At 49.1% G+C, this 14,651-nt stretch overlaps 1 protein-coding gene across 1 annotated transcript in view; it reads left to right on the top strand.

Moving 5' to 3' along the window:
- The window catches only part of Myo18b (myosin XVIIIB), a 208,929-nt gene that overhangs the window by 80,353 nt on the left and 113,925 nt on the right, over nt 1-14,651 (top strand). The window contains exons 24-28 of the mRNA XM_029477836.1: nt 4,959-5,087; nt 5,344-5,487; nt 6,840-6,929; nt 13,152-13,271; nt 13,991-14,099. Coding sequence (XP_029333696.1) covers nt 4,959-5,087; nt 5,344-5,487; nt 6,840-6,929; nt 13,152-13,271; nt 13,991-14,099 — 592 coding nt within the window. The remainder of the gene's footprint in view (nt 1-4,958; nt 5,088-5,343; nt 5,488-6,839; nt 6,930-13,151; nt 13,272-13,990; nt 14,100-14,651) is intronic.

The following is a 14,651-nucleotide window of genomic DNA, read 5'->3' as shown; positions in this document are numbered from 1 at the left end:
TATTCATGGAGGAAGAAGAGGAACCTTTCTCTCTCTCTCTCTCTCTCTCTCTCTCTCTCTCTCTCTCTCTCTCTCTCTCGTCTCCCTTTATGGGTGTTTCTTTTCAAAATCTCCAAAAGGGGGGAAGGGCGTAATATTCAAGCCATGTTCTGATGACATCAGCGTCCAACAAAAATACCTGACTAAAGCAAGAAAGAGTCGACTCTGGCTTATAGTCCACCATGGCATGGTGGTAGGAACCCTCTGAATGGTCCTGTTGCACAGGCATCCAGGAGGCTGAGAGAGAACAAGAAGTGTAGCCTGGCTATAAAACCTTAGACCCACCACAGTGATGTACTTCCTTCAGCAAGGCTCCACCCCATAACGTTGCTACAACTTTCCCAAACAGCACCAGCAGCTGGTGAGGTCTAACTGTTGGAGTTAGCATAAGGCACGTTTCACATCCGAACTATGGCATAGACCCTTAATAGCTAGTGCACACCTGTGAGTGACTCCCCAATAGCTGCATCAAAGACATTTAATGACAAAGGGACTCTGCCCATCAGGAGACAGCTCCCAAGACACATCTGGAGTTTCTCTCAGCTACCTTGTGTCTAACTGCATGTCTACCCTATATCCCACATCAGAAGGAAGCCTGCTTCCTCAGATGCGGTCTCCTACTTTCTCCTTTGCAAGTGACTGTCACATAGCCCTCCTTGTCTGTCCACTGCAATCGGTGGATGGAGGAAATGCCTGAGAAGAGTGCGGACGATCTGAGGAGAGAGATACCATATTCCAAATGGGATTGAAGCTTAAAGCTCTTCCTCCATCTGCATAGATCTTTACCGAAGATATCTGTGCTTCCCCAACATGCTGGTTTTCACAAAAGGAAGCACGGTATTTTAGGGTTCCTAAATTCTTTGACTCTGGGACCCTCAGTCTTTTCTCTTTTTGTGGCATCGTCATTACCAACTCTAGAAGCTGCCTGGGAAGTGAGCACAGGGTTTCAAATTCAAGAACCATACTAGTGACCGGCAGGACATCAGACATAAACTCAGACCCAAGACTTAGAGAGGGTGCGGACAAGAGGGGTGGAGCCTCACTGTCTCATCATTCACAGATTGGTCACCATAGCCAGCTAACCTGAGAGGGCAGACCCCTGATGGCAGGTGCCTATGAGGCTCTGGGGGAGGGCTCTGCTCTCCCCACAGGCTGTGGTCATGGAGTTCTCTCCTTGGTGAGCTCAGACACCATCCCTCGACCCACTGCTCAATAACCTGTTTTAACCACACTAGCATCTCTGGTCCAAGCTGCGGGTTCCTGTGGGCTCACCCAGGTCTCCCCTACCCCCAAGTCCTTCGCACATTTTTCTGACAGAAAGAATACACTGTGTGCTCCTGGGCTCTCACCACAAACCATAGACTTCCAGACAGCTTCATGTTTTGAGACTGTGCTCTGGGGAGCTAACTCATTTCTAGAGATCCTCAAAAAGTAAAGGCTAGAGTCCTCAGGTCCTCCCCTCATGCTGAGCCGCCGCTGGTAGACAGCGGGCCTGTAGAGCACACTCATTCAGGGTTCCTCGGTCTTGACTCCAGGTGGGGGTACGGTTCCTCGGTTCCCCCCATCTCTCTAGTCCATCTATAGCAATATTGCCCGAGAGCTTATGCAAACCCCAAATCCTCATGCTCTGACTCAGACCTACCGGAGCAGAGACTGCAGGAGGAGTGCACCGGCTGCTCCCACACATGCTCTCTAGGCAACTTTGATGCATGCTGGAGTCTGAGAACCACTGGGCTAGATAATTACCCAGTTATTTCATGAATACAGAAATTGGTCCCCACAGTCTCAGTGGCCACTGCAGAGCAAGGGAGGAAATAGAAGCTACTGTGTGGTTTTACAGAGGCAGAGGCTGGCAATCGAGAAGCCTAAACCTCCTATAATGGTACACAATTGCCACTGCTCAGTGCTTGGCAGTCACCCAGCGTCATGGAGGCCAAGGTGACCTCCGAGAAGCCAGGCTCAACACCAGTCTTTGCCATTGTCGCATCTGGTACTGACAGGCAGGAAGCCTCTGGAAAGCCCAGTTGGAGAGAGAAGCAGCCACCCTGTCCCTGCCCAGGCTCACAGCTTCCTTATGAGCTTGTGTCTTAGTTGCCACATCTGTAACATGGATCCTGCTCTCTGCCCCCTTGCCCACTTCATTTAGCAAGGCCAACCTGCCATTCTTTACAGAACGCATCTCCTAGTGGAGCAAGCTATTTATCAGATAAGGACACATTTTAAGGCTTAAAGAATGAAAACCCTCAGAGCTGGAGAGATGGCTTACCGGTTAAGAGCACTCAGTGCTCTTGCAGAGGGCCGAGTTTGGTTCCTAACTCCTGTTCCAGGGGATCCGATGATGCCCTCTTCTGGCCTCTGCTGCCACCTGCATGTGTGCAGTGCACATAAATTCATGCAGGTGAACATAGATACATATTGTAAAGAATCTTTAGGATACAGAAAGATCTGCTGTTTTTTTTTTTTTTTCAAAAGAACTGAAACTCCTCTAATCTGTAAAATGACCTGAAGGAGGGAATCCCTTAGCATGGGTTCAGGAACTGTCATCCAGCAAGAGCTTTGAAAAAGCCTGGGTTTGCGGTCTTAGGTCGAGAACAGTAGTGATCCCCCGTACGTTCCTTAGAGGTGGGGTGTAGGATGCTCCTCGTTGCTGTGGTCTGATAAGCGGGTGGACCCCTGAGAAGAGAATTATCTAGATTTCTCTTTGTGATTTTTTTTCTCCAGCCCCCGTCACCTTATTGAGGCTTGTGCTGTGGGCTCTGGCAGTTCTGACAAAGTGTGATTCCACACTCAGTCTAATGACTTGGTAGTATCATGTTCTCAAAAAACAAAACAAAAACCAAAAAAAAAAAAGGGGGGAAAGAAAAGAAACAGATCAGGCTTTGCATCTGCAGAGCTGAGGACGTGTAGACTTGTACAGTGCTTTCCAATTATCTCCTAAATGAAATTCTCATACTTAATCAATATGGACTGGGCAGAGCCCAACACCTACTGCAACATGTGACCGCTTTGATCATTGATTTCTGCTGCTGCTGCTGCTTCTTTTAATGGCAGCTTTTGGAGACTCACCGGCTTATGAAATCAATCCAGCAGTTACTGAGCAGTATGAGGGTCAGGAGTGGCTGGTTGTTTTGGTGGTCACAACAAGCAGTCTCTGATTTGCGAAACAGTTGGCCCCTCAGCAGAACTCGTTCTCACCTTCCTGTTGGCTCATGATCGGATCTGATGGACCGAGGGGCTCCTTACTGAAAATGGTCTAGGGTGGTAAAGAGCCCACCGAGAACTTTGTTACCGTTAGATTCAAATTCCTTTTGGATTTCAAACTTCTGATCCATGGACCCAAGTCCTGGGTTCGAGTCTCTGCTTTCTGGGTCATCACTATTGAATTAATTGGGAGAATGATGTCCCACAATGGGACAGTGTGGGGCCTAGAGGAGAGGGCCTGGCGAGACGACTCAGCCATTAAAGCATTTCCCCCTGAGTCCCATTCCCAGGACCCATGGAAAAAGCTGAGTGCGATGGTGGGCACACTGTTCACCCCAGCACGGAGGAGACCTTTGTTTCTCCCCCCCCATAAAATGGGAAAATCAAAATAGCAACCCTCTGGGATCCTGCCTGCCAAGTGCTTTCTTTTTTTCTTTTTTCTTTTTTTTTTTATTTCTGACGTGCCATGTGACCATTAAGTCCAGTTCTAGTCTGTTCTGACCACTAGATAAACATTATCCATTTTTTTTGGACAGCGTCACCATGCAGGGATGTCAGATAGGATGACAGCTTTGGGTTCTTCTGACAAATGACAGGGCTGGCTCAAGTCGACCACCAGACATCTTTCCTTGGCAGGTGGGGAGGCAGACTGAGGGTGTACTGAACCGAAGAGTGTGTAGTCAGGGACACACTCTGCCTCCAGAGCTTCAGGTCCCTAAAACCCCCTGAACCCAAACCCAAGGCTTCTTTATCTTCTACTGATTGGCATCCCTGGGTTTCCAGGTATTTGCATCCTGGTCTCTGCAGTCTGGTCATGGATCATCCATGGGATGCAGCCATGCTGATCCCGACACTACCAACACCTTCATCTCTTCTTGATGCTCTGTAGCCTGGCAGGTGTGGGCTCGGGCAGGAACCCAGCAGCTCAGGGGAGGGTTGCACCAACCAGGAGGGCAATGCCCCTTCCCACAGCCTGTGCCCTGCTTCCATGCTGAGTCTGGGTGTTTCTAGGCACTGTCTCTCAGGTGGCTTTGTCAATGATAATAAATATTTGGGACCAACCAAGTGCATGGGCTCCAGATAGCCTGGGATGTGGCCCCAGAACCTGCATTTACTGCCACCCAGGGAGGAGTCTGTCCCTGTCCTGTAGGGATTTAGGCATAGTGATTGTCAGACTAACATACCTGCCCTTCCATCAGGATCAAGGTGAAACTCAGGCTGTGGTTCAGTGGGGGTTCTTTCTTTTTCTCTTTACATTGTTGTTTTTATTTTAAGACAGTGTTTCATGTAGACCAGGCTGGCCTTTCAGTCTCGAGGATGTAGCCCAGGCTGGCTTTGAGGTCACCATTAGTCAGACATGACTTTGAATTTCTGATCATCTTGCTTCCAATACCCAAGTGCTGGGATTCCAGAGTGCCTCCATGACATACAGACAGATTCCAGGACTTCTGGCATGCTAGACAAGCACTCTATCAACTGAGCCACATCTCCAGCCCCAGATTTTGCCTTTGTAAAAGCCCCAGGGGTGGGTGGGTGGGTACATCCATCCTGCTAAAGATGCCTGGGGCATGCTGGGTAGCTGGGAGCTGGAGGCAGAAAGAGGAGCCATGAGAAGACAGACCACTTGCATCCTGATAAGAGAGATGGGTTTCGAGTGGAACCCTCAGACACCCAGGCTAGGCAGAGGCCTCACCTACACCTTCCTCCCCTGACTCCAGGTTTTCCTCAAGGCGGGTGTGGTCTCCAGGCTGGAGAGGCAACGGGAGAAGCTGGTGTCCCGGAATATCGTTCTCTTCCAAGCAGCCTGTAGGGGCTTTCTGTCTCGCCAGGAATATAAGAAGCTGAAGGTACTGATCATACAGGTCTGAATGAGCGGGCATGACTGTGACTCCCCTATGATGCCCCATCCAAGGGGTGCCCCAAGAGCGCTTGGGCAAGAGCTCACCCTGACATGAGACACCTCCCCACCTCTACAGCCTGTGTTGTAGGTGCCTGGAATAAATAGGTAAACGAGGCTGCGGCTCTGCTTTCTCCATCTGGTTTGTCCCCCTGTCCCCTCTCCCAGGCAGGCGAACCCCATACACCCCCATTTTCCTTCTGCAGATCCGCAGGCTGGCTGCACTGTGTATCCAGAAGAACCTAGCTGTGTTCCTGAAGGTCAAAGACTGGCCGTGGTGGGGGCTCCTGGCGTCTCTCCGGCCCCTGCTGAGTTCCACGCTCGGCACGGAGCAGCTTCGAGCCAAGGAGGTGGGTTCGGTCCTCTGGGTGGTGACACCCGTCCACCTTCATGCTCATACCCAGCACTCAGGTCCCTGGTGGCCATTGACCAACAGCTCAACAGCTTTCCATTCATTTGCTTGCAGGCTTCCGTCAGCTCAGACTGTGTTCCCCAAACACAGCTGCTCTATGGGATGCTGGTTAATTGTGCCAGTCACTCTTGGGCCACAGGGCTTGTTGTAATCCCAGTCAGGGGGCTTTGGCATCTCTCAGAGAAACCCTTGCCATCCAACACACACATGCACACACATGCATGCACACACATGTGCACATGTGTGCATGTGCGTGCACACACATACAGCCATTCCTCAGGTAGGAAACTGTTTTGGACAGCTTCTGGTGTGTGCTATCTATATATCTCTATCTCTATATCTAATCTATCTATAGATATCTCAAGTTATACACAAGGCTCCTTTATTTTGTAAACAAACAGCAAATATAAGGTGAGCCATGCAGCCTTCATCTAAAAATAACCGCTAGTGAAGTCCATATGAATGTCCCCAAACTGGCAAAGCCTGATATCTGGCACTTTGTGGCCCCAAGCACTTTTGTTGAGGCACACCCTGTGAAGCATGTGCTATGCTCTCACCAATATATTCTAGATATACCCAAGGGCATTTCAGGGAGCCCTTTCTTACTCTTCTTTAGTGCAGCATAGTACTCCCTTGTGCCCACAGCCTAGATGTCATTCTGTCACCTGCTACTGCTCCCAGTGATGGTGTCACAGGATTGGAGAGCAGCCCCTGGTGGGAGAGTGACACTCGTGAGGATGAAGTGCTGAGCACATTCTGCACAATCACAGTCACACACGCATGCGCACGCACAGGCATGTGAACATGCATGCACAGGCATGTGCACATGCGTGCGCATGCACGCACACACACAGACAGTCTATGGTTGAACATTGTCCCCATATGAAGAAGATAAGCACTCAGGCCTATGTGTGCTCCAGACTCCTAAGAGCAGAGGGGTTGATATTTGGAAATGGTGAAGGAGAAGTCCCAGTTGGGCTGGTCACTGTGCCATGGCCAGCCACCCTTTTTTTCAAAGGCTCTATTTTTGATTGAAAGTTAATTACGTGAATTTATGAGGTGGGATGCAGACCCTAGATACTGTTGTATGTGCCGTGCTGAAGCTGTGGACGTGATGTGAGCATTTTAGATACTTTCAGGGAGCATGGAGTGCAAGGTGTCCCTGTTGCCCTAGAGGGGCTCACTAGGTTATCTCAAGTCCCCGAAGCCTTGGGCACTGCGACTTCTCCTAACAGGAGTGGACCGTGAGACTGACCCCGGCCAGCCTCTGCATGGACATTTGTCTTGCAGGAGGAGCTGACGCTGCTGAGACAGAAGCTACAGAAGTTGGAGAACTCGAGGAGTGAGCTCAGACAGAATGCAGACTTGCTGGAGAGCAAGGTAGGCCTCCCACCTGCCGCACACTCAGATCTCCTGCCTCAGCCCACGACACTCGGGCAGCAATGGCACCCTGCATTTTCCCGACTCCACACAACCACCCAAAATCATCTGGTCCCAAAGAGAGAAGTTCCCTCCCGTGTAAGCCACAAAAGGTGAAAGGGTTGGGCTGAGGGCTGTCTCACCATGATGAACACAGGGAGGGTGCTCACTAGAGGGTGAAATGGAGACATGATAAAATATGACACCAATGTCGTACATGACATAAGCCGAGTCCAGAACACGCAGAGAACTCACGGCAGTTGGCTGGAAGACAAATCATTCGATAGGGAAATTTAAAAACTGACCAATATACGGACAGATGGCTCCCAGGTGGGAAGCTGCTTTCTTTTTGCTTTTCCTCAAGTTATTGATAATTAGCTTAAATGCCTTTACAGGAAGCACAGGGTACATGTGAATGAGAAACTCAGCCTCATCCTGAGATCCCCTTTCCTGGGATAGCTCCCCTTTTACACCACCCACTGTCTGCTATTAACAGATATCTCCTCTGTCGAGCTTTTCCTTTTGGAGACTGAGTCTCAGGCAGCCTCTGTTGGTGTAGCCAAGGATGGTAAACGTTTTGTTTTAAGATGTGCTCTTATTTTTTTAATTCTCTCTGTGTTTGTGTGGATCTGTGCATGTGAGTGCAGGGCCCAGTGTGGCCAAAAGAGGGCACTGGACTCCCTGAAGCTGGAGTTGCAGGCAGTTGTGAGTCTTCAGTTGTGGGTGCTGGGACCCAAACTCAGATCCTCTAGAAAAGCAGCAAGTCCTATTAACAACAGAGCACCTCTCCAGCCCCTGAACACACACACACAATGCATACACATACACACACCACAATACACAAACACACAATATAAACACAATACACACATAAACACACAATGCGCACACACACACATGCATATGCATCTCTCCCAATACACTTAACATCTGTTCTGATCACACTTCTTCTCATTCCCCTCCCACTCCTCTGAACTTCATCCCAACAAGTCTTCTACTCTCTTGTTCTTTTTTGTGTTCCATCACATTTAATTAGCATCATCTGTATGTGTGTGTGCATGTGTGCAAGTGCTTGTGTGCATTTGTATGTATACTGGGTGTACAGTTGTATGTGAATGTCTTTTTGTGTTTGAGTGTGTACATGTGAGTGTGCGTGCATATGAGTGTGTGAGTGTGTGTATGCATGTTTATGTGTATGTGTGTTCATGTACACATGTACCTGCATGCTACAATCCTGAGCTGCCAGGCAAGATATGCCCACAGGAGCAATAGTGGCTGAACAGTTACGGGGTGACCAGTGGTTTCCTGGTTAGGTCTGAACTCTGCTTTCCTGGAGCATACCTGATACTGTAATCCTGGTGAAAGCTCATGGTGTGAGCCTGAGAGGGCAGGGACAGGAAGGAAGGATTGGTGTTGTTCATTCTCTGTCTGAATCGAGCATTGCTTTGACTTCATGGTCAATTATGCTATAGAGTTGGTGGTCCCCTTGTTTTTCAGTCTAGCATCAAAACACTTCTACAGGGCCAGTAAGATGGCTCCACAGGTTAGAATACTTGCTGCCAAGGCTAATGATCTGAATTCAAACCCCAGAACTCACATGATGGAAGAAGGTACACCTACTCCTCTCTTGCCATGTGTGTGGGGTTTGACATCCAACACAGGAACCTGTGGTGGCGTTGTCAACTTCAGGGCACTAACCACTTGTCTATGCAAGAGCAGCTTGTCCACATGTAGTGACAGCAATTGGCATGCCACAAATGTACGGGCTGGCACACAACATGCACACGTCCTCGCCAACCCTCCCCTGCAGCTCCTTCCCAATCTGTGTGTTTCGAGCTTGAAGTGGCACTTACAGAGGCAATGATCTGCATTTCCTGATTGCTACTTAGATTGAGCCTCTTCTAGTGAGTCTAATTGCATCCTTGAGCATGCAAAATCTCTGAAATAAGACTGTCTCCAATGCCATTGCATCATGGAAGTTAGGGGAGAAAGAATGCAAGAGCCAGGTGTGTGTGTGTGTGGGGGGGTGTATGCATGTGTGTGCATGTATATGCATGTGTGTGTGCATGTGTATACGTGTGTGTGCATATGTATGCATGTGTGTGTATGTATATGCATGTGTGTGTGCATGTGTATACATGTGTGTGCATATGTATGCATGTGTTTGTGCATGTATACACCTGTGTGTGTTTGTGTGTGTGTGTGTGTGAGATCAATGTAAAACACTGTCTTCTGGTTGCATTCATTGGCTCACTTAAGCTGTGGCTAACAATACAAGGCAAGCCAGTCAAGGTTCCAAAAGAGTGGGATGGGGACTCATGCCACACCCCAGCTGAGATGCTATTGCTGGGGAGGGAGAGTGATTTTTTTTCAGTGACATAGCCTCTGGTAAGGTGTCTGTGTTCCTGTGACACTATACATACACACATAAACACATAAAGATATATAAACAGATATACATATATACATACATATACACATGCACATACACACATAAAAATATACATATGCACACAAACACACATGTAGGCATACACACGGGAGTGGGGTGGGGGGAGAATAGAGAGAGGAGGGAGGGGTGGAGGGAGGAGAAAGAGGAGAGAGAAGAGAGAGGGGGAAGGGAGAGGGGAGAGAAAGAGAGGAGAGGGGTGGGGGAGTGAGAGAGGAGAGAGAGGAGAGGGGGAGGGAGAGAGAGGAGAGAGAGATTTACACAAGCAGTTGCTCTCAATCAGTGCCCTCTGCAGAATGTTACCCTTAAGCCCCCACAGCTGACCCTGCATCTGAGAGCCATGTTCTCTCTCTTCATCTCTCCCAGGTTCCTCCCAGGTTTGAGAATTTTCAGAAGTCAGGGCTGAGGGCAGGGTCAGGGTAAGATATATGGATCCCCATTAGTTACCCATCTCTAATTACACTATGTGTCCCTGGTAAGAAGCCTGGCACACAGTAGGTGCACACATAATGACAGCACCAGCCCCAGCTGTGTTCAGCTTTCAGTATCTGTCTTAGGCTGCGCCCTGTGCTGACGTTTCTTTCTCAGTACTGGGACTTGGCACACACTGGTTGAGCACCCCACCACCGAGCTGCAGCCTCACCCCTCTGTTGCTGACAATAGTGCCTTGCTATTCCACCCGAGCTGGCCTTGAACACGTGGTCCCTCTTCCTCGGTACCAGGGTAACCATCCTGTGCCGCCAGCCAGCCCAGACCAGTTCCTTTCTCTTGCATTCTGTAAGATTGTGCATCCACTCATGTTCCCCTCAGTCCTGCTCGTCCCGAGGGACATTGTCCCTAAGTAGAAAGGTCGTTTTTTGCTGATTCCAGCACAGGGTGGATCGGGGAAGGCTGTCAAAGCAATTTCCTATCAATTGCCCTGTGACATCTGTTAAAAAACACAACCAAACTCTGCTGTGTTTGCAAGCCAGACTCACTCATCCTTAAATTGGTTTTCCTAGTTCTGAGTGTGGGGCCCATTTCTCCTCTGCAAAGGGGAGGGGGGAGGGGGAAGGAGGGAAGGGAAAGATAAGGGATGAATGGGGAGGGGAGGGAAGGGAAGGAGGAAGGGAAAGGTTTGCGTGGAGTTGACCATGTGAGAGTATCCGGCCGCCGAAAGAACTGTCCTTCAGGCTCTAGACTGTGGGTTCCACACAACTAAAAATTAATGTGTCAAATTAATTCTGTGTTCCCCACGCTCAGACGGATTAGCACAAATTAAATTTCACGCTCATTGTCTAAGCGGCGGGGGGGGGGATCCTTGTACCCCTGCTGGAATCAAGGCTGATTCCCAGGGTGGAAGGCGGTTAGGAGTGTGGGCCCGGATGTTCCTGGGTTGTACTGGTCACTGTCCCAGGTCCCATTGGGCTTTTGTGAGGCCACAAGCAAATCTAACTTGCCCAAAGACTCCTCTCAGAGGCTACCTACCCAGAGCCCTCAAGAGCCCCCAATTCTGTAGCCATTGCCGTTGTGGCAGACGAGAGTTCAAATCTCGGCTTTGCTGCTTGCTTGCTCTGTAATCTTGGTTTCCATTTGGGTCATGGTGGGGCAAAGACAGGCTGGATGGGAAAAGAAAGTCTGCAGAGCACGCAGTGGCCTCAATTTCTGGAGCACAACTCTTCTCCTGACAATACAGCTCTCACCTCAGAGGTCTTTTGTTCCAGAGCCAAATATCAGGGACTATGTCCCGGGAACAGATTCAGGTTACCCACAATTCCACACTCCAGCATGGAGGCCATTTTATGAACTATTAAAATAACGTAACAAACGAAACCACAGCTCAATACTTCTGAAGTACATTGGTGGAGAGACATCAGTTGTAGTTTATTGAAAACGAGGAAACCTGTTACAGGGCCACAGATGCTAGAACATTCTTAGGTGGTGACTAGGAAGCAAGGTTAATAAGCTAAGTTAATACACCACAGAATTCTCTTCTGGTAGTCACAGGACACCATGTCAGTCAAAGAGGAAGACAAGAAGCAGCTATCAAACAGGCTAACGACCGCCCGTGACACATCAGTTACCTCTCCAAGTTCTAAACGGTCCTGGAGCCTTGCGGTTCTGTGGAAGGGGACATCTTCCCAAAACCTTCACAATAGTGCACTGTTTTCCAATTTTCAAAATATTGGAAAGAAATACGCAGTACAAATGTGCATCTCGGGGCAGCTGGAGCCCTTGTGAAGCCATCTTTATGGTTGAGTAGGCACCTTGTGCTGTGCTCATATGATCAAAAAGGAGAGTGAGGGAGAGTCACGCTTTATTGACAGCTGGTCTGCCAGTGATGGCCACACCCACAGGTGGGCAGTAGTAACTGGATGGAGCTAATCAACAAAGTTGGGAGGGGGGGTATGTTGAGAGGTAGGAGGCAAGTTGAGGAAGAAATGGGAGGGAGGGATGTAACCATATTTTATTACATATGTAATATATGTATGTATATATATCTCCACACTATATCTATTTGATCCAGTCTGAGTACCAAGAGACAGAAGTCAGTGCTCGTGTGGCTCCCATGGACAAGGCCCTGGTTGGAAATATTGACGGAGGCAGCCACATGTTCTTAGCCTTGATCGTGTTCCACACTCCCTCTCGACTTTATATTATATTTGCAATTATATAAAACACAATGAAGCCCTGGATTCCATTCCCAGCATGGTGTATATATGGGCCACACCTGTCACCCCAGCACTTAGCAGGTAGACACAGGCAGATCAGGAGTTCAAGGCCATCCTCAGCTATATAGAGTTAAAGGATGGCCTGAGTTACATGAAACCATCATGTTATAAAGGCGCACACACACAGACACACACAGAGAGACACAACATACACACACATACACACAAAGACGCACACAGACATACATAGATACACACAGACATATACATACACACATACACAGACATACACAAGACACACACAGACATACACAGACACACACAGACATACACAGACACAGACACAGACACAGACACACACACACACACACACACACACACACACACACACCTTCATAGTCCTGTGTTTTCTGGCTCTGGTGTCTTCCAAACAGCCAAGAAGAAAGCAACAAGTACTTGGAGGCCGGGTCTTCATTTGCTCTCCTGTGGTGGTGGCACCTGTGTCTGTCAGCCCAGGAGAAAACAGGGCACCATTATCAACTCCTTCAGAAATACCCAGTTCACATGTCATGTTAATTCTCTGTCCCCTGTTAAAAGGTCTATGTGATCACTAACAACACTTTACAGGCCAAGTGCACCTAAGAAAGACAAGGCATGCTGGGAAGGCAGAGAGCAGGTACCAGGGACCACAGAGCCATAGCGCACTGTGTGGAACATCCAACTGTGGTTGTATCTTCTTCAGGGACAGTGATGACCAGCAGGACAACTCATGGTCAGCTGTCCTTAATTGAGCACCTACTATGTGTCAGGATAAACTGTCCAGGGCTTATCTTTCTCATCTCCGACAGCATTACTAATGATAGGTTCCCTCTCTGCCATTTGAAAACTGATAATCAGAGAACTTTGTGCTAACAAAAGAGTTCTCCCACACCAGGAACAGCTACATCCTCAAGTATGAGTTTTCGGCCACTGTTTATGAAGCGGGATCACCTTTCCCCCAGAAGTGGTTTGTCCTAGGATGGTCCTACTGTGTGCAGTGTGTAGAGAAAAGAAGGGTCAGTGGTCCTGGTTTCTCGTCCTCAGATCACAGACTTGACCTCAGAGCTTGCTGACGAACGCTTCAAAGGAGATGTGGCCTGCCAGGCGCTGGAGAGTGAGCGGGCAGAGAGGCTTCAGGCCCTCCGAGAGGTTCAGGAACTCAAGGTGAGGACTCGTAGCCACCTAGGGGGGGGTGGTTAAAAGTGGTAGGACCTGGTTACTAGTGCTTCTCTGGGACCTGTCATCCCAAGTGAGACAGGTATACAGGTTAACTGACTTCTGTGCCCTGGGTCCTTGGGACAATCCGGGGTTCCTAGGTCTGGGAGGTGCTTCGGGCAGTGACCTTAGCAGTGGAGACATGATATGCATAGCAGGCTCATGACCTTGGAAGGACCTTTGGGTGGGAAAAATGCAGGGGACATATCACGCTTGTGTCCTGAATGTGTAACAGGTGACCAAACCCTGTGAAATTGTCAGTCTTAGCCAGTTTAGTCCCTTTCCATTACTACAACAAAATACCTCAAGTGGGTTCCTTTATAAAGCAAAGACGCTTGCTAACTCATGGTTCTAGAGACTGAAGGTCTTGGGCTGGTCCCATTAGCTCAGCCTTTGGTAAAAGCCCAAGGCAGCTGGCATCACTGCACCAAACAGGAAGTGAGAGGGGAGAGGGGGAGGGATCCCTACTTTTATACTGTAATGACTAAAGCCGGGACTTCACAAGAATGACTAATTCCTTCCAGGGGCCAGTGACCTGGGGACCTCCGCTGGGCCCGACCTTTCACAGTGCCAAGTGAAGGACTAATTTCTTGATAAGTGAACCTGGGTTTGGGGGTACAGATTCTACCATTTCCAAATCCCAGCCAACACTGAGCCTTTTCTTCCAGACTAAGTATCAGCAAGTGCAAAATGCATTGGGGGAAGTTCAGAAGCAGCTGGAGGAGGCACAGCAGAAGATCCAGGGGGCCAACCTGGAGGAGAAACCAGCAGGGGGAGGTGAGTCGGCAGACGGAACACCTTCCTGTTTGGTGTGTTTGTTCAAGAGTATGTGTGGAGCACATGTGTCCCACTCACGTCGTGTCTTCAACGGCCAGAAGGCACAGCCCTTGGGCAGCTTCCAGTCTGGTGTGGCAACCATAGTACTGCCCAACCAAATTTACCGTGAAAACTCATACAGAAGGTGAAGGGTCAAAAGCAGGGAGGAGCTAGAAATGTGGCTCATTGGGTATAGTGCTTGCAGTGCCAGCTTCAGGAATGACCCTTACTACTCAATAGAAGTCAGATGTGATAGTCCAGGCTTGTGATCTCAGCTCCGGGAAGGCAGAAACAGGTGGCTCCATAGGGCTAGGTGGCTACCCTGCCTAGTTTGTGAGTCCCAAGGATAGTGAGAGATCCTGTTTCACAGAAGCAAGATAGTTGGGGTCTGAGCCAGGACCCAAGGTTGTTCTCTGGCTTTCATGCTTTCTCTCTTCTCTTCTCTTCTCTTCTCTTCTCTTCTCTTCTCTTCTCTTCTCTTCTCTTCTCTTCTCTTCTCTTCTCTTCTCTTCT

This window comes from Mus caroli, chromosome 5, assembly GCF_900094665.2.
Source record: "Mus caroli chromosome 5, CAROLI_EIJ_v1.1, whole genome shotgun sequence".
In the NCBI taxonomy this organism is placed as follows: domain Eukaryota; kingdom Metazoa; phylum Chordata; class Mammalia; order Rodentia; family Muridae; genus Mus; species Mus caroli.
Note: the sequence above shows the minus strand (reverse complement) of the source record. Positions and strands in the feature narration are given on the sequence as shown.